Source organism: Camelus ferus, chromosome 10, assembly GCF_009834535.1.
Source record: "Camelus ferus isolate YT-003-E chromosome 10, BCGSAC_Cfer_1.0, whole genome shotgun sequence".
NCBI lineage: Eukaryota > Metazoa > Chordata > Mammalia > Artiodactyla > Camelidae > Camelus > Camelus ferus.
The window spans coordinates 30,781,521-30,804,177 of NC_045705.1; the positions used below are offsets into that span (position 1 = coordinate 30,781,521).

Consider the following 22,657-nt stretch of genomic DNA (forward strand, 5'->3'; position numbering starts at 1 on the left):
CAGCGAGGAGTCTGAGGAGGCTTCAAGTTGGCAGGCCCAGTGCCGGGGGCCATCTTTATTTCTGGCAGGTCAGCTGACTTGACTTGGACTAGATCAGGGCCAACACGTAGGCGACAGCCCTTTTCTCTAGGGAGCGGATGAGGCCCTCCCTGCACACACTTCCCATCTCTCTGCGCGCGCCCCCGCCTTCCCGGTGAGCCTGTTTGGCGGGAAGTTGGCTTAGTTGGCCTACCTGTGGCTCGGCGCGTTCCCTGGTCCCCGCCTTGTTTCTCCCCAGAGGCTTCTCATCCTCCCTCGGTGATCTCGGCGTAGGGCATAGTACCCCATCTCACGGAGGACGCGATGGCTCCCAGGAAACGCCCAGAAACCCAGAAGACCCCCGAGGTGGTTGTGCGTCCCAAGAGCAAGAGGAACAGAAGCCCCCGGGAGCTGGAACCCGAGGCCAAGAAGCTCTGTGTGAAGGGCCCCGGTACTGCCTGCGCCTGCTGCTTTAATAATTCTGCCATTTGGGGTTCTCACGCAGGAGGCTGGAGTGGGGGTGGGTGCTCCTAGGTTCCTGAGGCTGTCCCAAATTATGGGCGCCTCAGGCTATGCATTTTGTCTGCAGGTCCTTTGACACCTTAGAGCTTGGGCTTAACCTCCCTCAGGTGACGGGAAGAGGCAGATGAACTCCATTACAACAGACACAACGGACTTCCCAAGTTCCTTGTTTGTACCAGGAGTTTTACACACCAAGGAGAGCTTAAGATAATCCTACCTTGCCTGGAGATGTGTGTGCTTAATTTTGATAGTCACGATTGTTAGCTGTATGTCCTTGGTTTAGATGCGGGAACCCTCAATTCCCTTCCTTTCTTCCTTTGAAAACTCATCCTCAGGGGTTTTTGAGGGGGGGACTTGAACCTGGGCCTATAAGAAATGTGAGGAGCTCAAAAAATGAGAGCAGGGGGTCGTGGATGAAGTGGTTTTTGCTCATGAGAAGAAAGAATTGGTTGTCAAGAGGCAGGATTCATAGAGATCAGGTCCTCAAATACATGTTGGTAATTCAGAGTTGCTTTATTCCTATTTTAGGTGGATCTACCCCTCAAAAAGTAGCCTAGTGAATTTAGCTCCATGCCAGACTCTCTGGAGCCTGCTGGTTTTCAGGAGAACAGATTGGACTTGGGGCCACAACTGGTCACCTCTACATTATTTTAATACAGGATTTAAAGAAACTGCTTTTCCCAATCACCTATATACTGTCCTAAAATCTTTTTATTGTGCATTATATATGATTTTAAAATTGTTACTCAACCCTATCACAAGTTTTCCAGCCCCACTGAGAAGAGGTCTGCAGTTCTTGTATGTTTCTTTGGCTTAGTTCTCAGAAACCCTGCAAGATCATAGTTTTACTTCAGAATTACTATTTGGGGGAATGTTTTTTGGAAAGGGCTGGATCCCTACTCACTATTTATTTCTTGTGCTGAATGAGACTAAGCAGACGATGGAAAGGCCTTAGGAGGTGATTAGAGAGATTGTCTATGCTGAATGAAACAAGGCTTTCTTTCTGGGGTTTCAGCAGAAAAAACTTTCTTGCGGGAGATTGGAGCGGAAAATATGTGTCTCTTCTGCTTGGCAGGTTCTAGCAGAAGATTTGACTCAGGCTGCCTTTGGGCGGGGTTGGCTAGCCTGCGGGTCTCGGCATCATGCAGCAGCATCGTCAGGGCCCTCCACCAGCATAAGCTGGGCAGAGCTACCTGGCCATCACTACAGCAGGTGAGGCATTTCCTGGCTGAAGTGCTCAAGGGTTTGCATGGTGCCTTTTTACTACTGGATGGTCCAAAATTAGATGTTGGGTTGGTTCAGTGGGTTTTCAGAGTGGTCAGATCACCCCCACTTTGGTGACTGGCTTACTGGGCATTCAGCCAGGTAGAAGTCCTATGCTGTAGGGGTCCCAGCTGAAATGCGCTCTGTCCCTTTGCTTTCCATGATTAGATTATGTAATTGCAAATATTTTTAGGCACGGAGCCAGGCAGTTAGATTTCCTTTAAGTGGGAGGACTTGGCCCCAGGCCTCATCTAGGGAGGAGTCAGAGATTGACAATGTACCGTGTGTTTTAATTCAGTTTAATTCTTTTCTCTTTGTGTCAGGGTCTTCAGCAGTCCTTTTTGCACTCTCTGGCTTCTTACCGGATATTCCAAAAGGCTGCCCCTTTTGACAGGAGGGCCACATCCCTGGCATGGCACCCAGCTCACCCCAGCACCGTGGCTGTGGGTTCCAAAGGGGGAGATATCATGCTCTGGAACTTTGGCATAAAGGACAAACCCACCTTCATTAAAGGGGTGAGCAGTTCCCTGTGCCAGACGATAGTGCTGAAGAAGTGTTTGTTGAAGGGATGAGAAGTCATCCAGTGACAAGATGATTGGGATCAAAAGTAACTGTGGGTATTTTCAAACAAGTAAATGGTGATGATATTCAAATCTTTGTTGAAGGCCTGCCCTTAAAATATTAGGAAGTATGAAATATTGATCACCTGCTAGTAAGTCACCACATAGAGTGGAATCTAAGCCCCTTACCGCCTCGACCTCATCTTGTGCTGCTGTCTCTCCTCATTTCCTGTGCTTTAGCTGTACTAGCCATTTCTGTTCCTGCAACTGGGTCTTTGCACTTGCTGTTCCCTTTGGAGAGCTCTGCCCCATGGTTTTCTTGTGGCTGGCTCCCTCTTATCCTTCAGGTCTCCGCTCAATATACTTCCTCAAAAAGGCTTTCACTACCACTCTGCCTAAAGTAGCACCTCCCCCCATCACTCCCTATCTCATTGCCCTGCCTCACTTTACCCCTACAGTGTTTCTCAGTATCTGAATTGACTTATTTGTAGGTCTTTGTCCACTGGAAAGTAAGCTCCGTGATGGCAGGGACCTTGTCTTTCTGGTTTACTGCTCTATCCCCAGTGCCTAGAACAGTGTTTGGCCTAGAGTAGCTGCTTTATATTTGCTGAATGAATGAGGGGCTTGGAGTGTAACTGGGTAGGTGGGATATATACATACTAACAATACAGCAATACAGATGCTAAATGCTGCAGAATTTAACAGAAGGAAGAACCTCTTGTGAATTAGAGTTGATAGAGGAGGTTTCGTGGATGATTGAGGAGTGAGGAAGAACAGTATTTAGATAAATGGAGGGAAAAGGAGGAAAAGCAGAGTGTGTTTGGGGCAAGGTTTGGCAAAGGGCTTTTTAGGGATGCTAGTGTTTGTCATCAGTCCCTGGGGAGTGCGGGGTTAGCTCCTCCACCGAAGGGAAGACCTTTAGCTTGCCCTGCTGGGGACTAACATTGGAGGGCTGTAAGGTAAAAAGTGACACTCTGGGTTTAAAGCAGGGACCACAAACTCACATGCCCTAAGAAGCCAGACAGATAAAAGAATGACGTAGGATTGTGGTTAGTAATAAACCGGAGATGGTTGACAGGCAAGAAACTAAGTCCCATGGTATCAGATCTAAGTTTTTCAAATGAAGCCTGATTTTTTTTTACATGAAACATTCTGATTTTTTTAAATTAGGGTGAAATACAGATAGCATAAAATTTACCATCATGACCATTTTGAAGTGTACAGTTCGGCGGCATTAAGTACATTCACATTCTTGTGTAACAGTCTCCAGAACTTTTTCATTTTGCAAAACTAAAATTCTCTACCCATTAAACACTAACTCCCCTTTCCTCCCTCTCTCCCACCCCTGGCAACCACCATTCTGCTTTCTGTCTCTATGATTTTGACTTAGTATTCTCATGTAAGTGGAATCATATGATATTTGTCCTTTTGTGACTGGCTTATTTCACTTAGCATAATGTCCTCAAGGTTCATTCATGTTGCAGCATGTGCCAGAATTTTCTTCCTTTTTAAGGCTGAATAATGTTCCACTGTATGTATATAGCCAGATTTTATCTATTCATGTGTTGGTAGACACTTGGGATGCTTTTGCCTTTTGGCTTTTGTGAATAACGCTGCTCTGAACATGGTTGTACAAATGTCTTTTTGAGTCCCTGCTTTCAGTTCTTTTGGTATATACCTAGAGTGGAATTGTTGGATCACATGGTAACTCTATTTTTAATTTTTTGAGGAACCACCATAATAGAGGCTGCACCATTTTACATTTCCTCCAACAGTGCACAAGGGTTTCAATTTAAAATACCCTGATTTTTAATGTTGGAAACTAAATAAAATTGAACATGCTGTGTAGCTAAATAAAACACATCTGTGGGCTGGATTCTGCATTAGCTCACTGACATTTTTCCACTGTGGTTTGGAGGTAGAAAAGGCTAAGGGTGAACCCACAATGAGTTCTTTTAAGTGGAGGGTTTGGAGAGCAGCCCATCAGAAGAGGCCAGGTTAGGCAGGCTTGGGGGATTAGGATTCAAGGTATGAGATGGATGCTCAAAAAAAGAAGTGCCTGAAGCCAGAAGAAAGGCAGCCAGAGGAGTGCTGTGGACAGAACTCGGTGGGATTCCCAGCTAGCTGTTAAGACAGGTGACCACTGGAAGGGGCAGCTTAAAATGGAAGTCAGAACCCAGGGCTTAGTCAGAGAGAGATTTGTTTCTGTTTTTGTTTTTGTTTTCCCTAGACATCCAGGACATGGGAATAGAGAAATTTAAGAAATGGCTTAAGAATGTCCTAGCAGAAGAGCCTTCTGACCAAAAGGGGAATGATAGCTGCTTTGAAGTTGTGCCAGGCTGAGGCTGCTTTTGGTTTACATTAGCCTTTATTTTAATGCCCATTTAAGTGAAGTTTCCTTAGTTGTGGAGATTGGTCTAGGCATTTGAACTATGTGACAAAGAGGGAGCTAGGCTGGAGCAGAAGAAGGATGTGGCAGTTTGGAGAACTGTCTGAATTTTCTCCCAGACAGGGACAGCAGAAAGTTGATCTGAAACCAGTGACTAGGGGAGCAGTTCCTCATTTTGTCATTTCTTTAGTCATCTGAACTTGGCTCTGATCTTTACATCTTCAGGCCCGTGGCAAAAGAATATGTTACATTTTCAAAATGAAGATAACTTCATTTCGTTCTCATTGTAAAAGTGATCTAGGCTTATTGTAAGAAGTTCAAACAATACAGAAAAAAGTATAAAGTAAATATTACCTGAAATCCCCATTTGAAGCATCTTTACACACACTCATTCATCTACTTAGATTATTACATAAGTATTCTATCCTTGAATCTGTTCTGTTTTACTTATTACATCGGAAATTCTAGTTTAATCATCTCATATCAGATGATGACCACTTTAAAATATCTAATAATTTCTGTTTTTTTGTAATGCCTTTGGTTTTGGCATCAGGGTAATGCAGACCTCATAAAGAGTTGGGAAGTGTTCCCTCCTCTTGTATTTTCTGGAATAATTTATGTAGAATTTTTATTATTTCTTGCTTAAATTTTTTATAAGATTCACTCTAGTGAAGCCATCTGGAACTGGAGTTTTTATGGTTTTTAAATTAAATTAAAAATTTTTTATGGAGGTACTGGGAATAGAATCCAGGACCTTGTGCATGCTAAGTATGTGCTCTACCACTGAGCTATTACCCCCAGCTGGAGTTTTTTTTATTGGAAGGTCTTTTAACTATATATTTAATTTCATTAATAGGTATAGGGCAATTTAAATTATCTATTTCTTCTTGAAGGAACTTGGTAATTTGTCTTTCAAGTAATTTATCCATTTTATCTAAGTTGTTGAATTTAGTGGCATAAAGTTATCCTTATATTCCCTTATTTTAATATCTATAAGATCTGTAGTAATGCCTCCCGTATACTTGATATTACTAATTTGCGTCTTCTCTTTTATTCCTGACCAGTTTGCTAGATATTTATCAATTTTATTGATATTTTCAAAGAACCAGCTTTTAGTTTCATTGATTTTCTCTATTGTTTTTCTGTTTTCTTTTTTGTTAATTTTTGGTTTATTATTTTCTTTCCTGTGCTTACCTTGGGTATAATTTGCTCTTCTCTTTCTAGTTTCTTAAGATAAAAGCTTAGATTGTTTATCTGAGAACTTTCTTTTATAATATAACCATTTAATGCTATACATTTCCCTCTAAGTATGTCTTTAACTGCATCTCACAGATTTTGTTGTGTTTTTGTTTTCATTCAGTTCAAATTATTTTCCTAATTCTTTATGATTTCTTCTTTGACCTATGGGTTATTCTGAAGTATGTTGTTTAATTTCCAAATATTTGAGGATTGTTGAGATCTCTCTCTGTTATTGATTTCTAGTTCAATTCTGTTATGAACAGAAGACATTTTATATTATTCCAGTCATTTTACATCTTTTATTTGTATGTGGACTGTCTTAGTGAATGTTCCATGTGCATTTGAAAATAATGTACTATTTTGGGGTGAAATATTCTCAAAATGTCAATTAGTTTAAGTTGCTTGATAGTGTTGTTCAAATGTTCTGTACCTTATTTACTTTTCTATCTTTTATCAATTATTGAGAGAGGAGAGAGGAATATTAGAATCTCCAACTATAAAATTGTGTTTCTGTTTTCCTTTAGTTTTTGCTTCATGAATATGGAAACTCTGTTATTAGCTTCTTACACATTTAGAATTACATCCTTTTGGTGAACTGACACCTTTGTCATTGTGAGATGGCTCCCTTTATCCCTGGTAATATTTCTTGTTCTGAAATCTTCTTTGTTTGATATTAATATGACCACCCCAGCTTTCTTCATCCTTTTATTTTTAACCTATTTGTGTATTTGTATATAAAATGAGTTTTCTGTTAGGAGGGTATAGCTTAAGTGGAGAGTTCATGCTTAACATGCATGAGGTCATAGGTTCAATCCCCAGTACCTCCTCTAAAAATAAATAAAATAAACCTAATTACCCCCCTGCCAAAAAAAAAAGAAAACACATGTATGAGTTTAAAACAGAAAAAATTTTTAAATAAATTTAAAAAATAAAATAAGTTTCCTGCAGACAGTATTCTAAAAAAAAAACTCAATCTGACAATCACTGCCTTTTAATTGGAACATTTGACCATTTACACTTAATATGATAACTAAGATTGGGTTTAAGTCTGTCACCTTCAATTTCTATTTGTCCCATCTCTTTGTTCCATTTTCCTTTTTTCTGCCTTCTCTTTTATTTTATTTTATTATTATTTTTTATGGAGGCACTGGGGATTGAACCCAGGACCCCGTGCATGCTAAGCAGGCACTCTACCACTGAGCTATATCCCTCCCACCTCTTGTCTTCTTTTTGGTTGAGTACTTTTTATGATTCAATTTTGTCTCCACTATTCGATTTTCAGTTATACTTTCTCTTTCCCTTTTCTCTTTTTCAGTAGTTGCTCTACAGTACAATGTACATGGTTAACATAAGAGTGAGTCTTCAAATAATATACTACTTCACATGTATTGTAAGACTCTCACAACCATATATTTACTTCCATTTACTCCCTTCTGTCATTGGCCTACATTTTACTTTTGCATATATTATATACTCCATAATACATTGCTATTTTTAATTTTTTTAATCTTTTTTTGTTAAATTATTGAGATATAATTGATTATGATAAACTGCACATATTTAAAGTGTACCAATTTGATGAGTTTTGACATACGTATGCAACTGTGGAAACATCACCACAATTAAAGTAATGAACATATCCGTCACCCCCAAAGTTTTCTCATACCCTTTGGTAATCCATCCCTTTCTACCCTTTGTCTTGTCCCTTGAAAACCACTAATCTGCTTTCTATCCCTATTGATAAATTTGCATTTTCTAGACTTTTATATAAATGACATCATATATGTACTCTTGTTTTTTTCTGGCTTCTTTCATGCATTATACATATTTGAGATTCATCTACAATTTTGCATGTATCAGAGGTTTTATTTTTCTTTCTGAGTAGTGTTCCACTGTATCAATATACCACAATTTATTTATTCATTTACCTGTTGAAGGATATTTGGATTTTTTCCAGTTTCTGACTGTTGCAAATAAAGCTGTTATGAACATTCATGTGCTAAGTCTTTGTGTGGATATATGTTTTCATTTTTCTTGAGTAAATACCTAGTTGTGGAATGGCTGGGTTGTAGGGTAGGTATCTTTTAAAAACATTTTTTTAATGAGAAGAAAACTTTAATTTATCCACATGTTTGCCATTTCCAGGGCTTTTCATTCCTTTGTGTGAAGCAGACTTCCTTTTGGTAACATTTTCTTTCTGCCTGAAGAAATTCTTTTAACATTTCCTATAATGCAGGTTGGTTGGTGATGCATTGTTTTCCTCCTTTTGTCTGTCTGAGAAGGTCTTTATTTTGCCATTTTTAAAGGCATTTTTACTGGGTATAGAATTCTAAGTTCACAGGTTTTTTGGTTTTTTTTTTTTCTTTTAGTACTTTAAAGATGACTTCTGATGTGGAAGTCTGCTTTCATTCCTATGTTCATTTTCATGTGATTTTTCCTTTTTTTCCTCCTAGCTGCTTTAAAAATGGCCCCTGTGTCATCTAAGGTAATATTCACAGGTTCCAGGGATCAGGTCATGGACCTCTTGAGGGACCATTATTCAATCTACGCTGCTTAACGGGGGTATAGGGCAGCCTATAGTCTGGGTGTGAGTTGGCCTCACCCTGAGGCAGTACCCTTTTGAGGACTCTACTCAATGTTCTGTATAGTAAGAATCTTTTCATTCTGGATGGTGAGAATACAGACTGTTCTAAGGATTTCCCCTCCTACTCATTTCTGGTGTTTTTACCCCCAGCCTTGTTTAGTTTCCTCACACACCTTTACACAATGATATTTACTCAAAGATCTGAGAGGACCCCTCTGAAAATCTCAGAACGCTCTCTCTGTGTATCTCCCTCCCCATAATTTTGCCCCACAAATTCTTGCCCTGTTGACTTTCCCAGACTCTGTCCCCTCAGCCCAGTGAGACTATAAGGCCGTTTGGGTCCTCCTTCCCTGTGCTGCAGCCTGGACACTGTCTCTCTCCAAGCAGTAAGCTGGGGCTACCTTATTTCTTTCCCTCCTGTCTCGTGCTGACTGTTGACCAGTATCTGAAACCATATTTCATATATTTTGTCCATTTTTTCTAGTTGTGTAAGGCAGGAGAATATATCTGATTTTTGATACTTCATCATGATTGGAAGGAGAAATTCATACTTACTAATTTTAATAGTTTCTTTGAGGCTTTAAATTTCTTTCCTACACAATCTTGTCATCCTCCAAATCATGAGAGTTTGATTTCTTCCTTTACCATTTTTACACTTTTTTGCTTTATTCCATTGGCAAAGACCTCTATTACATTGTTGAATGTTGGCTATAATAGACATCCTTGACTTGTTCTCAATCATAGATGTCTTTTATATTTTATCACTAAGTAACATTTCTGTTACTTTTTGTTATGGTAAAATACATGTAACATAAAATATAACATTTTAACCATTTTAAAGTGTACAGTTCAGTGGCATTAATACATTCACATGTTGGGCAACCATCACCATGATCCATCTCCAGAACTTTTTCATCCCCAAATAAAACTCTACCCATTAAAAAATGCCTCTCTATTACACTTTCCCCCCAGCCCCACTAATTTCCTTTCTGTCTCTGAATTTGACTATTCCAGGTACTGCATATAAATGGAATCACATAATATTTGTCCTTTGGGGGTCTGGCCTCATCTACTTGGCATGTTTTCTAGGTTCATCCATGTTATAGCCGGTATCAGTACTTTATTCCTTTTCATAGTTCAATAATATTCCATTGTATGACTATACCAAATTTTGTTTAGCCATTCATCTGTTGATGGACATTTGGATTGCTTCACCTTTTGCTATTATGATACAATTCCTATGAATGTTCATGTACAAGTTTTTGAACAACTGTTTTCAGTTCTTTTACGTATATACCTAGGAGCATGATTGTTTTAAAACTTGTTTTTAAGTGCTTTATCAGATTAAGTGAGTTCTTCTTTTATTCCTGATTTGCCAGAAGCTCTTATCATGAATGATAACTGAATTTCATCAAATACTTTTTTGTGTCTATTGAGGTCAGCATATAATTTCCTCCTCTATTCTGTTAATGTGGTAAATTACACTAGTGGTTTTTTAATTTGTTCTGGTTTACCAGTAATATTTGAGTTTTTCATCTAAATGTTCTTAATGTTTTTTTTTTTTTTTCACTTTTTTACCTTTACAGTTATATTTCTAGCAAGTGATACTGCTTCTTTTAAAAACTGTGGTAAAAGCGCATAAGGGTAAAATGTATCATCTGAACCATTTTTAAGGGTACAGTTAACACTGTATTCACACTATGTGCAACAGACCTCTAGAAATTTTTCGTCTTGTAAAACTGAAACTGTATGCCCACTGAATAACAACTCCCCATTTCCCCTTTCCTTCAGCCCTCGGCAACCACAATTCTACTTTCTGTTTCTGTGAGTTTGAACTACTTGAGATACCATTAAGTTTGGATGGCTTTACGGTGGTTAGGTTGGGGGAATATTCTTGTAGGAAGTACATAGTAAAGTATTTGAGGGTGATGGGACATCATGTTGGCAATTTATTATCAAACCATTCCAGAAAAAAAACAGTTCTTTGTGCTATTCTTGCCAAATTTTCTATGAGTTTGAGATAGTTTGAAAATAAAGTTTTTCCCCCCCTGAAAAAGACTGATATTGTTTCTTGCTTGAATATTCAGTGCATGCACCAGTGAAACCACCAGGATCTGGAATTTACTTTGCAAGAAAGTTTTTAGTTGTGACGCAATTTCCTTAATAAATATCAGACTGTTCAGAGTTTTCTCTTTCATCTTCTTTCAGTTTGGCACGTTTGTACTTTTCTAGGAATTTGCCCATTTCCTCTAAGTTTTCAAATTTATTGGCTTAAGATTATTTATGATATCCTCTTATTATCTTTTAAAATGTCTAAGATTTATATTGATGTTCTTTTCCATCCATAAAATTGGTTATTTTTGCCTTCTCGTTTGGTCATTCTCACCAGGGATTCATCAATTTTATTAGTCTTTTCATGGAAACAACTTTTGGCTTTGTTCATTCTCCCCACAGTATATTTGTTTTATTTCATTAATTTCTGTTCTTTATTTTTTTCTTCTACTTTCTTAGGCTTTAGTTTCCTGTTTGTCTTACAACTTCTTGAGGTAGATATTTGTGTCATTGATTTTAGTCTTTTTTCTTTTATTATGGATACTTTTCTATGAATATCTGTGTACAAGTTTTTACATGAACATACATACGCATTTCTCTTGAGTATCTATTTCTTTGGTCATTTGGTAACTTTATGTTTAATTTTTTTTTTTTTGAGGAATTGCCTGTTTTTCTTCTCTTTTCTCTCTCTCTCTTTTTTTTTTCAGAGGGGAGGTAATTAGGTTAATTTATTTATTTGGTTTTTCAATGGAGGTACTGGGGATTGAACCCAGGACCTCATGCATGCTAAGCATGCACTCTACCACTTGAGCTATACCCTCCCTGGAGTTGCCTGTTTTTCAAAGTGACTGCTCCATTTCACATTCCTGCCAGCAATGTAGGAGGTCTTCAGTTCCTCCACATCCTTACCAACACTTGACTGACAAATAAAAATTGTACATATTTAAGGTGTACAACATGATGTGTTTTTTTAAGGTTTTGTTTGTTTATTTTTAATTTAAAAAAATGAACCTTAAATTATTTTTTAAGCTTTTTGGGGGGGTAATTAAGTTTATTTATTTGTTCGGGGTTTCTTTGTTTACTTTTTAATGGAAGTACTGGTGATTGAATCCAAGACCTCATGCTCTACCACTGAGCTATATCCTCCCCACAACATGATGTTTTAATACATGCATACATTGAACTGATTACCACAGTCAAGCTAATTAATAATTAATATCCATCACCTCACATAGTTACCTTTTGTGTGTATGTGTTTGTGAGCTGGGAACACTTAAGATCTACCCTCTTAGAAATTTCGTGTACACTGCAATATTATGAACTATAGTCACTACGCTGTACGTTAGATCTCCAGAATAACTGAAATTTTGTACCTTTTGACCAACATCTCCCCCTTTCCCCCACCCTCTGGCAACCACCTTTCTACTCTGTCTTTATGAGTTTGACTTTTTTAGATTGTACATGTAAGTGAGATCATGTAGTATTTGTCTTTCTGTGTCTGACTTACTTCCCTTAGCATAATGTCCTCCAGTTTGTCACAAATGTCAGGATTTCCTTCTTTTTAAAGGCTGAATGACATTCCATTATATACATACACCACATTTTTCCATTCCTCCATCAGTGGACACTTAAGTTGTTTCCGTATCTTGGCAATTGTGAATAATGCTGCAGTGAACACAGGAGGATAGATAACTCTTTGAGAAACTAATTTCATTTCCTTTGGATATGTACCCAGAAGTGGAATTACATAGTTCTATTTTTTAAATTTTGCGGGAATCTCCATACTGTTTTCCATAATGCCTCTACCAATTTACATCCCATCAGCAGTGCACTAGAGTTCCATTTTCTCCACATCCTGGCCAGCACTTGTTATCGCTTGTCTTTTTTTTTTTAAGTCTACAAGACTGACTTCTTTTTTTTTTTCTTCTACTCAATTATTCTTTTTTTGAGCATTTTTTATAATCTCACATTTTAATTTTAATTTTTAATTCTGGGGGGGTAATTAGGTGTCTATTTATTTTTTATGAAGGTACTGAGGATTGAACCCAGGACCTTGTGCATCCTAGTCACACACTCTACCACTGAGCTATACCCTCCCCACCTCTTGTCTTTTTGATAAAAGCCATTCTAACAGGTGTGAGGTGGTATCACATTTAGTTTTGCATTTCCCTGATGATTAGTGGTTTCGAGCATCTTTTCATACACCTTTTGGCCATTTGTATGTCTTTGGAGAAATGTCTATTCAAGTACTTTGCCCATTTTTTAAGTCAGGTTATTTGTTTGCTTCTTTGATTTTGCTATTGAGTTGCCTGAGTTCCTTATATATTGTTAATATTAACCCCTTCTCAGATATATAGTTTGCAGTATTTTCTCCCATCTCACAAGCTGTCTTGCCAACACTTGTTATTGTCCATGTTTTTGATTATAGCCATCCTAGCGCATGTGAAATAGTATTTCATTATGGTTTTGATTTTCATTTTACTAATAACTAATGATATTGAGCATATTTCATGTGCTACTGGCCATTTGTACATCTTCTTTGGGGAAATGCCTGTTGAAACCCATTGTCCATTTTTTAATTAGGTCTATTTTTTAAATGTACATTGATCACAGTTATTTTAAAGCTTGTGTCTAATAGCTCCAATTTCTGAATCTCCTGTGAGTGTATTCCAACTGCTGTTTTTTTTCTCTTAGTTGCTGGTTATTTGATCTTGACTTCTAATATGCTGGTTATTTTAGATTTAATGCCAAATAGGGCATATGAAAACTTGTAGAGATATAATTTGAAGATCCTAACTAAAAGCTGGGTTTTTTTTCCCCAAGACTTCTCCTCTTGGGCGGGTCTGAACTCCAGTTTTTGACCCCCTTAAGACTGACAAAACCTCTGCTCAGCTCGTCAGCTTCTAAGCCACCACTTTTCAAGTCAGCTTCTCTGCTTCTAAGCCACCCCTTTTCAAGTCAGCTTCTCTGCTTCTAAGCCACCCCTTTCTTACCTGCCTAAGCCTCAAGAGGAAAAGCAGCATCCACATGTCAGGCTTACCTTCTGCTTCTCTTCTCTCCATGAGCCTGGACTTCAAGTCCTTGATGCCTTGGTAGCTCTTCGTTGACTTCCGAAACTTTTCTTTAAGAACACATATTTTATCTGCCTTTTCTACTTGTTCCTGACAGAAGGTTGGCCTGACACCAGCTAACCCACTGTCACTGGAACTGGAAGTCTTACACCTACTTCTTTTTCACATTTTGTTTAGGCTTGGTTAGTCCTCCGCGCAAGAGTTGGTCATAACCACTTAGCCCACCCTTGCTAGAAGAACAACACTCATACATTTTACCTTAAAATGTTTATGTATTGTTTATTACTAATGCTTTGACATAGGGCAGTCCTTTTCTTGGAGTAAATGTTCACTGATTAGGGTTCACCTGGTCTTGCATACATCACACCCATAATACAGTCTTTATAGGGTCTAGTTTCCATTTCCCACCCTAATCATTTACAACTATCTCACCCATGCTTAAGTCGACAACCATTAGTTTTAGCAATTCATTTTTACCCAGCTTTTCCAAAGTGTTCAACGTGGTTTTCATAGAAATAACAAGTCTTCCTTTTTACACATATTTCATCAGTTTAATTAAATTACATGTTTAATGAAATGTTTAAGTGTTTGAAGTTTAAATGTTTAATAAATTACATGTTTAATTAAATTACGTGATTACAAAAAGTACAACTGGAATATATAGGTTTAAGAACAAACACAACTAACCCTTTGTAAGCACTGAACTCAGTTAGTGGGAGCAGATTCTTACTAGCAGCATGGGTCTGGCAAACCATGAGCAAAGGTGAGAATGTTTTGTAGAGGAAATGGAAAGTGCCAATTAGTATGTTCAGTGAGTTAAGTGGATGCTCTGTTAAGAGGCCTTTTAGAGGTAAGGCTGGGATAGCAACAGCATATGGGAGAAGTGGAGGAGGAGCCTCGAGGATATAAAGTTCTTAGAACAGTGCTTGGCACATAAGCACTTAATAAGGTTATGCTACGTGATTATTCTCATCATTGTCTGGGAGAGCTGGAAAAAATAGGAAGGAACTCAGATCTGACACCTGCCCTTGTAGCCCAGCCACTGTTTCAAGCTGAAGCTCTTCTGAAAAGACCTCTTGTATGATACACAAACTATGGCACACCCAGACAGTGGAATAATCAGCAATAAAATGGGATGAACTATAGATACGCACAGCAATTTGGATGAATCTCAGGACAATACACTGAAACGAACGAGGCCAGTCTCAAAGGCTGCACACTATATGATTCATTTATATGATAGTCTATCAAAGGCAAAACCACAGTACAGCGGTGGAGAACGGATCAGTGGTTGCCGGGGGTTAGGAGATGGGAGAGGATGTGACTACAGTGGGAGAGAGCACAAGGGATTTGGGGGGGGGGGGGTTGTTCCGCATCCTGGTTTTGGTGTTGGTTATTAAAATCTATACATGTGTTAAAATTCATAGATCTGTATACCAAAGACAACCAAATTCACTGTATGTTAATTACTATAAAACTAAAACTTTAACTAGTACTGTGGAGAGCATCCTAGTGTCTAGGCATCCAAGCTGGCCTGGCCCCAAGTGCGGCCTGACTGGCTCTATGTCCAAACAGCGTATCTGCTCCCAGGCTTTGTCCCCTACCTGGGCCCTTGTCATTCACTGGCTTTTTTCTTCCTTGTGTTAGATTGGAGCTGGAGGCAGCATCACTGGGCTGAAGTTTAACCCTCTCAATACCAACCAGTTTTTCACCTCCTCAATGGAGGGAACCACTAGGCTGCAAGACTTTAAAGGCAACACTCTCCGAGTTTTTGCCACCTCAGACACCTGCAAGTGAGTAGTTTAACTAGGAGGGAAAAGGGCTTCTAGGCTCTCGGTGTAGTTCTGGTGAAAGCATCAGATCCCATTTCTTTTACCCAAACCCGGCACAGGGAGGAAAAGAAAGGTGTTAGCGCCTTCCCCTTCCCACCTTCCCCTCCCTTCCTCAGGCTCTGTCTTTAGCTGCTCTCCCCCGGGGCCTGGTGTGGCACTACCTCCGGGAGGGGTTCTGGAGCCTGCCTCAGCTTCTCTCAGAGAGGGAAGGGCTTCAGCTCTTCTGTCAGTCCTTCCCATATGAGACTAGACCTTGATTCTCACTAGACAAGTCAGCATGGCATTGGCCTAGAAAGCCACTTAAAGTCTAGAGAAGGAGCTCAGAACTTAAGATTCCATTCCCTATGTTCACTGGGTTGCAATGACCTGACCATTTCCTTGATGGAAGCTTAAATGGACAGAATCATGCCCATAGAGAAAGTGGCTGGAGAAACAAAATGCATGTCACTTTGATTTTGAGCCAGAGATACTGGCTCAAAACTCTGCTCCCTAAGCAATTGAGAGTGTGGGGGTCTAACTAGCACTGGACCTTATTCTGGGCTGCCCCACAGGGGTAAGAAATACGCAAGCAATAGGACAGGTGACAGGATGGATTCAGCTCCATCTTATTCTTCCACAGGAAGCCCTCCCTATGAAAGATATTTACACGGGATGCAAAAGGCAGTGTAGCAAGGATTAGAGGGGAAAAAAATGTGAATCTGAGCTCTCCTGGCCGGCTCTCAGGATCCCTGAAGCACCCCCCACTCCCCCATCTCTTCATCCTCAGGTAGTCTCAGGACAAAAGAGCAAGATGCAGCTTCTGGGTTGTGTACGCGTTTCCCCCTAAATGCTCAGAAGGGGGCAGAAGTTCCTTACAGGCCAACTGTGTGGCGTGGAGGATGGAGAGTAAAGGGAGAAAGCTATAAATGAGTCCTCCTCAGAACCCAGGGCTGTAGTGGGCAAGCCAGCCTGGGGACCCGCCTTATGGCTCTGGCTTTGTCCGCTTCAGGGACTCTTACTAGCTGAGGATCCTGAGCCCAGCAGTAACTGGACAAGTTTCCGAGCCCCACCACCCCCATACCCTCTATCTAGACGGTAGACAAATCTGAGTGTTCCTCACTGGGAGCCCATGGCAGGTTATTCATTGATTCAACAAATATTTATTGACAGTCTACTATATGTCTGACATGAGCTTCAACAGTGAATAAATGGAATTTGACTCTGTACCCAAGAATCTTACAGCACGGTCTCTCCCTCCAGCATCTGGTTTTGCAGCCTGGATGTGTCTGTCAAAAGCCGAGTGGTGGTCACAGGAGACAATGTGGGGCATGTGATCCTGCTGAACATGGATGGCAGGGAGGTGCGTTCCCTGAAGCCAGGTCCTCCCCCTCCCTCCCTGAACCCCATCCTCGGTTCTGTGTCCCCTCCTGAACCAAGCTCTTCTCTGCAGCTTTGGAATCTGAGAATGCACAAAAAGAAAGTGACCCATGTGGCCCTGAACCCATGCTGTGATTGGTTCCTGGCCACAGCCTCCGTAGATCAAACAGTGAAAATCTGGGACCTGCGCCAGGTTAGAGGGAAATCCAGCTTCCTCTACTCACTGCCACACAGGCATCCTGTCAACGCAGGTGTGATATACCAGATCTCGTCCTTCCTGCAGACCCTGCTGACCCGACCGCTTCTGGGCTTTTCCCTCAAAGTGTAGAAGCTACTGGGCCAAACCTTTACCCCTGAAAGCATCGGCCAAGCTGTCTTGGGACCTTTCTGGCTGTAGCTTCCCCCATCAGCTGCTGAGTTTGTGGGATGTTTTTGTTTGCAGCCCAGATTCACCTCCCTTCCACCCCTGTCTATTGAGGAGTGGGAGGGAGGGTGCCCCTGCAAGAGGCCTGTGACGGTCAGGACAACAGGGGGCCTGTGGTTCCTCGAGCTCAGGGGCTTTTCACTTTGCCAGCTCATTTCAGTCCCGATGGAGCCCAGCTCCTGACCACTGACCAGAAGAGTGAGATCCGGGTTTACTCCGCCTCTCAGTGGGACTGCCCCCCACACCTGATCCCGCACCCTCACCGCCACTTTCAGCACCTGACACCCATCAAGGTAAGTGAGGAGGGGACGGGAGCTGTGATCACAGGACGGGTCAAGTCTATCCAGGGAGGGGAGAAGGGGGCAGAAATGAAAGCCTTTAAGCCCAGATCTCTTTCTGCCCTGAGACAAAGCGTCTCTTATTCTCTGGCTCTCTGCTCTGTTTGTCCCAACTCTGTGATCCCATTTTGCTGAGTTTTCTTCATGTCTCTTTAACAAGCTTGTTTTCCTGCATTGTTCCCACACCCAGATCTCCTCACCGCGAGCACTTTCTAAGACCCTGGCCTCTGTTCTGTCCTCCGCTTCAGTTAACCACATGCAGCTGACCTTAGCCCTCGATAGCAGGTTCTCTAGCCGCAGTCCCCAAGGCTTAGTCTTCACGTCTTGTGATTCCTTCCTGCCCACGCCCCTAGGCAGTCTGAAGTCTGCCATTATCCTGTTCTATGAGTGTGTATTCTTTTCTAGAACCACAGCCCCCCTTCAGACCTCCAGGTCTCATGCCTATACTTCTTTGGTCAGTATAGCATAGTTCAGGCAGGCAGACCCCCTGTGGGGTAGAATCCTTGAGCAAATTGCTTACATTTTGGATCCCAATTTCCTCATCTATAAAGAGAATAATAGTATCTGACCAACAGGGTTGCTGTGAGGATGAAGCAGTATACTAAAAGAACATGGCACCTTGCTTAGCACCTAGTAAGTACCCAGTAAACAGTGATTTAGCATTAGAGTGGCCCCCACGTACCTCAGGTCAAATCCAAGGTCTCAGTAACATCAGGGTCCTGCACCAGTTGGCGTTCCCACTGATCCTTCTGTCCTCATCTCCCACTTTGTATCCAGCCTGGCCAACTGACAGCATCCCACATGTGACTTGAAGACTTATGGCCAAGCCATTGCCTGTTCTTTCTTCCTGCTGATCATGTCTTTTCTCCTTCAAAACTTCCTTGCAAAGCTTTCTTTGGGAAAATCCCAGTCAGTCCCATCATTCCAGTAACTGCAGGATTTGTACTGAGCAGGGTGGTCTGGGGAACACAGATGTCCAACCCCCTTTTCAGCCACTAGCCATTTTCTATTCAACTCATCATTCACGTTGATAGAGGGAGAATAGTGGGATTACTTCAAAACTTATGTCCTGTTTGGTTTTGGTTATCAGATGCTTTTCAATTTGTTGTAGGCTTACCTCTTTGGTAATGGCTCGGGCTGATGTTAATTAAAACATTTATCACTTGGTATGATCCCAGGAAATACAAAGGAGAGAGAAGGCCTGAAGGTATTCTGAAGGTCAGGGAGGCCAGCTGGGGATTTTAAATTTGCAGTGGTAGATGAACATGCACTTGAAAATTACTCCTGTAATTTCATGTAGGTCTTATCACCATTATTAACTTGGCAGTTGTATTAACATCGTTGTTAGTGGCAAAGACACTTCTGATGGCCCTCTTGACTGTTCCGCATTTACTCTTGTGACCAGTCTCTCCATCTCCTAGGCAACCTGGCATCCTCGGTACAACCTCATTGTTGTGGGCCGATACCCAGATCCTAATTTCAAAAGTTGTACCCCCCATGAATTAAGGACGATCGATGTGTTTGATGGAAGCTCAGGAAAGATGATGTATCAGCTGTATGACCCAGAATCTTCTGGTATCATGTCGGTGAGGCTTGGGCCCTCAAATCATGGGAGGAAGCAGGGATTCAGCCTACCTTATTGACCAAAAATGACCAGAAACTAGTCCTCATGTGCTGTTCTCCCAATACCTTCACCCACTCCTCATGCTTATCCCCTTGTCTCTGCAGCTCAATGAGTTCAATCCCATGGGGGACACGCTGGCCTCCGTGATGGGTGAGTGTATCTCGGGCTGGTCAAGCCCACCCTAATTCCCAAGGTTCAGTACAGGCTAACCCCAGCTTTGCCCTGTCACATTCACCCCAGAGTTGTAGTCAGTAAAGAAGATAACCAGGAGACAGTGGTCTCTTCGGCCTGGGCCCTCCATCCCTTCTGCTTTGTCTTCGTCACAGCAGTGCCTGGTTGCTGTCCAGTTTCCTGGTGTCACCTTACCGAGTCCTAGGTTCCCTGGGTCAGCCCCAAATTCTCAGAGGCTGATAATGGAAGGTGCGAGTCAGACTGGTCTCACCCCTTCTAGGTTATCACATTCTCATTTGGAGCCAGGAGGAAACTGGGATGCGGAAATGAGAGACATTAATGAAGGTGGGGGCCAAGCAAGGGCTTGGAGCCACATGAGAACAAGTCCTGCGAGAAGAGGCGGCTTTGTGTTAAAGGGCCAGAGGTATCCAAGCCTTAGGGTTGGAGCAGGGGCACTGGGACCGGGAAACTGGCATGTTACTGCTCTGGACTTAGCTCCAGAAACTTCTCCAGAGTTGGCGACCCAGCTGCCCCAAGGGTCACTGCTGTATCTATCCTGGAGCCAAGCTTCTTGTCTTTCTCCTCTCTGACATGCAGTGGCAGAGTGATCAGGTAGTGGGTTTTGATTTGCGCTCACTACTGACATAGCCAATAAAACCATACCCAACTGAGCTTCTGAGTGGATCTTCCAGCACTGACCTGTTCAAAGGGCTTCTCAGGTCCCCAAAATGAAGACAAGGCATAGGAACAGCACTGAGTCCAAAATCTTCATTCTCTGTCTCAGCCCTATTCTGGGCCACAGTCAAGAGCTGTCCAGCTGCACATACCTCGGGTCCCTGGAGATCCCAGCCCAGCTGACAGGAATAGTAGTTTCATGATTCGGTACCACAGTCCACCCCCCCACCTCCCCGACTCTTTCCCAAGTACAAACATCCTTCTGACCTGCTCAACTGCAGGGCTGACAAAGATCGGAAGCATCATGTCTGACTCTAAAGGTGGCTTCAGCTGGACAAAGGAAAGCTTGGCTGGCTCTTAGGTGATCCAGTTCCTTGGTGGCCAGTGTTAGTACTAGACCCCCAATGTTGTGCAGTTTTTCCCACTAAAATAAACACTGAGAGGCAAGACTGTCCCCTGGCCATTTGCCAAGGACTCCAGACTGGAAGAGAGTGAGCAGGGCTTGATGGAGAGGCAAAGCAGATCAAGCACCAACTCCCTCAGTCTTTTTTATCCCAGGTCCTGAGTGAAACCTCAATACCTGTCTACATTTCAGGTCCTTAGGGGAGCATAGAGCAGGCAAATCCTGTTTGGAGAAAGCCAATGTCCAACACAGTACTTGGTAAACATCAGGCACATGAATGCTGAGTGAGGTGCCATGGGCCAAGCTGAGCCCCACTTGTTCATCTAGGTTGGGGTAATCAGGGGGAGGCCCAACCCAGGGTCTCCTGTCCATGGGCTGGGGAGCAGCAACGTCAGGTGCAAGGGCCCAGCCCACCTCCCCTAGGAGGCAGAGGGAAGGGGGCTGAGTGGTTGTCAGGCATGATCCTCCCCGTCTGCGATGTGGCGGTAGCCAGGGGGCTGGGCCTGCATCCGGAAGAGGACGGTGAGGAGCAGCACTATGAGAAGGAAGAGGATGGAGCCACATACAGCCAAGGCCACAATCACCTCTGAGCACCGGGTGGGGTGAGGGGGAGAGAAAGGTCACGTCAGTGTTCATTCAACACATACAAGTGCCCACCACATGCCGGGTGCTGTTCTTACAGTGAGGGTGTCACAGCTGGCCAAGACGAAGCCCGCCTTCGTGGAATTTACCTTCTAGGAGAGGAGATGCCATCCACAGGCAAATTATAGAAATGATAGGTTAGTGGCAAATGCCATAAAGAAAACAAAACAAGGTAAGGGGGAAATGAGGGAGAGAGACGTAGGTCAGTCAGGGAAGGTGTCACGGAGAAAGTGACAATTTGAACAGAGACCTGGAGTCACTGAGTGAGACATACAAAAGATCTGAGAGAAGAGTGTCCTCAGGGAGGGGGGTGGGGAGGGGATGACAGGAAGCGAATGCAGAAGGGAATCAGCTTGGCATATTCTAGAACCAGCAAGAAAGTCAGTATGGCTAGAGCAGAGTACATGAGGGGCAAGTAGGAGAAGAGGGCAGAGGACCAGACCAAGTAGGGCCTGAAAGGACATGGTCAATAACTTGGGATTTTATTCCAAATGTGATGGGAAGCCACTGGAAGATTCTAAGGAGGGTAGTGAAGGGGACTGATTTATGTTTTTAAAAAATTAACTCTGCTGTGCTGATAGACTGGTAGGGCCAAGAACAGAACCAGTGAGCAGGGAGGGTATAGCTCAGTGGTAGAGTGCATGCCTAACATGCACAAGGTCCCCACTTCAATCCCCAGTACCTCTATTAATAATAAATAAACCAATAAGTAAATTAATAATTCTACATTACAGTAATAAAAAATAAAGAAACCAAATAAATAAGAAAACCTAATTACCCCCCCCCCCCAAAACAAAAAGAGTAGACCCAGTAAGAACATTAGGAAGCTTTTCAGTAATTCAGGCAAGAGATGATGGTAGACTGGACTAGGGAGTGAGAGCTTGGGCTTTAAAGACTGGGCTGATAGGACCCGCTAGTGGATTGGGTGTGAGGTCTGAGAAAGCGTATTCAAGATAGCTCCTGGGGTTATGCTATGCACCTAGGTGCTAATGCAGCATTTACTAAGATGGGGAATCCTGGAGGAAGAGCAGATTTGGGGGAAGAGCATTTGGTTTTAGACTTCAACTGTGAGAAGCCTTAGTTGACATCCATGTAGAGACCTCAAGTCAGCAGCTGGATATGTAAGTCTGCAGCTCAGAGAAGAGGTCACGAATCTGTGAGTCATAAAAAGACAGAACTTAGCATGGAGATGGTATCTAAAGCCATAAGGCTGGATAAGCTCACCTTGGGAGTAGGCATTGATGGGGAAAGGGCCAAGAAGAGCCCTGAGCCATCCACTGGTTAGTGAGGAGGAGAAGCCAATAAGGAAGCTACCTGTGACTTAGGAGAAAAACCAGAGAAGCCAAGAAAGTGTTCAAGGAAGGAGTGACCAATTCTGTAATGCTGCTGAGAGGTAAGAGAACCTGACTAAGAATTGGTCACTGGCTTTGGTAAGAGGTCATTGGTCCTTAACAAGAGGGGCTTCCATGGAGTGGCAGGTAACACAAGATTTCC

The 22,657-nt window shown here is 42.2% G+C and overlaps 2 protein-coding genes and 1 non-coding gene across 13 annotated transcripts in view; 1 reads left to right on the forward strand and 2 right to left on the reverse strand.

Moving 5' to 3' along the window:
- DDB2 (damage specific DNA binding protein 2) lies at positions 1-20,115 on the forward strand. Of its 4 annotated transcripts, none has more exons than XM_032488609.1 (10): positions 1-538; positions 1,616-1,752; positions 2,127-2,318; positions 15,346-15,491; positions 16,770-16,869; positions 16,960-17,137; positions 17,461-17,603; positions 19,070-19,234; positions 19,377-19,422; positions 19,724-19,818. In XM_032488609.1, the coding sequence occupies exons 1-10, from the start codon at positions 343-345 to the stop codon at positions 19,771-19,773; spliced, it is 1,353 nt and encodes a 450-aa protein (XP_032344500.1). In that variant the 5' UTR covers positions 1-342; the 3' UTR covers positions 19,774-19,818. The 4 variants fall into 4 exon arrangements, with proteins under 4 accessions (XP_032344500.1, XP_032344499.1, XP_014419446.1 ...); XM_006190237.3 differs by having other exon boundaries at positions 119-469; positions 19,724-20,114; XM_032488608.1 differs by having other exon boundaries at positions 5-538; positions 16,770-17,137; positions 19,724-20,115.
- Positions 12,652-12,723, reverse strand: TRNAP-AGG. Its single transcript has one exon. It is a non-coding gene; the product is annotated as a tRNA-Pro (tRNA).
- The window catches only part of ACP2 (acid phosphatase 2, lysosomal), a 14,610-nt gene continuing 5,903 nt past the window's right edge, over positions 13,951-22,657 (reverse strand). For 3 of the 8 annotated variants that reach the window (XM_032488617.1, XM_006190242.3, XM_032488620.1), the window contains one exon: positions 13,951-21,107. In XM_032488617.1, the coding sequence (XP_032344508.1) occupies positions 20,974-21,107 (134 nt within the window). In that variant the 3' untranslated portion in view covers positions 13,951-20,973. Of the gene's footprint in view, positions 22,318-22,657 lie in introns of all 8 variants that reach the window. The other 5 variants (XR_004323184.1, XM_032488619.1, XR_004323183.1 and 2 more) reach the window with 4 other exon arrangements.

Bases quoted from the DNA above. Each gene is read 5' to 3' on its own strand.
- DDB2 (XM_032488608.1), top strand. From the start codon at position 343: ATGGCTCCCAGGAAACGCCCAGAAACCCAGAAGACCCCCGAGGTGGTT. The intron at 17,604-19,069 runs GTAAGTGAGGAG...TCCATCTCCTAG, and splicing joins AGCACCTGACACCCATCAAG to GCAACCTGGCATCCTCGGTA. The intron at 19,235-19,376 runs GTGAGGCTTGGG...TTGTCTCTGCAG, and splicing joins AATCTTCTGGTATCATGTCG to CTCAATGAGTTCAATCCCAT.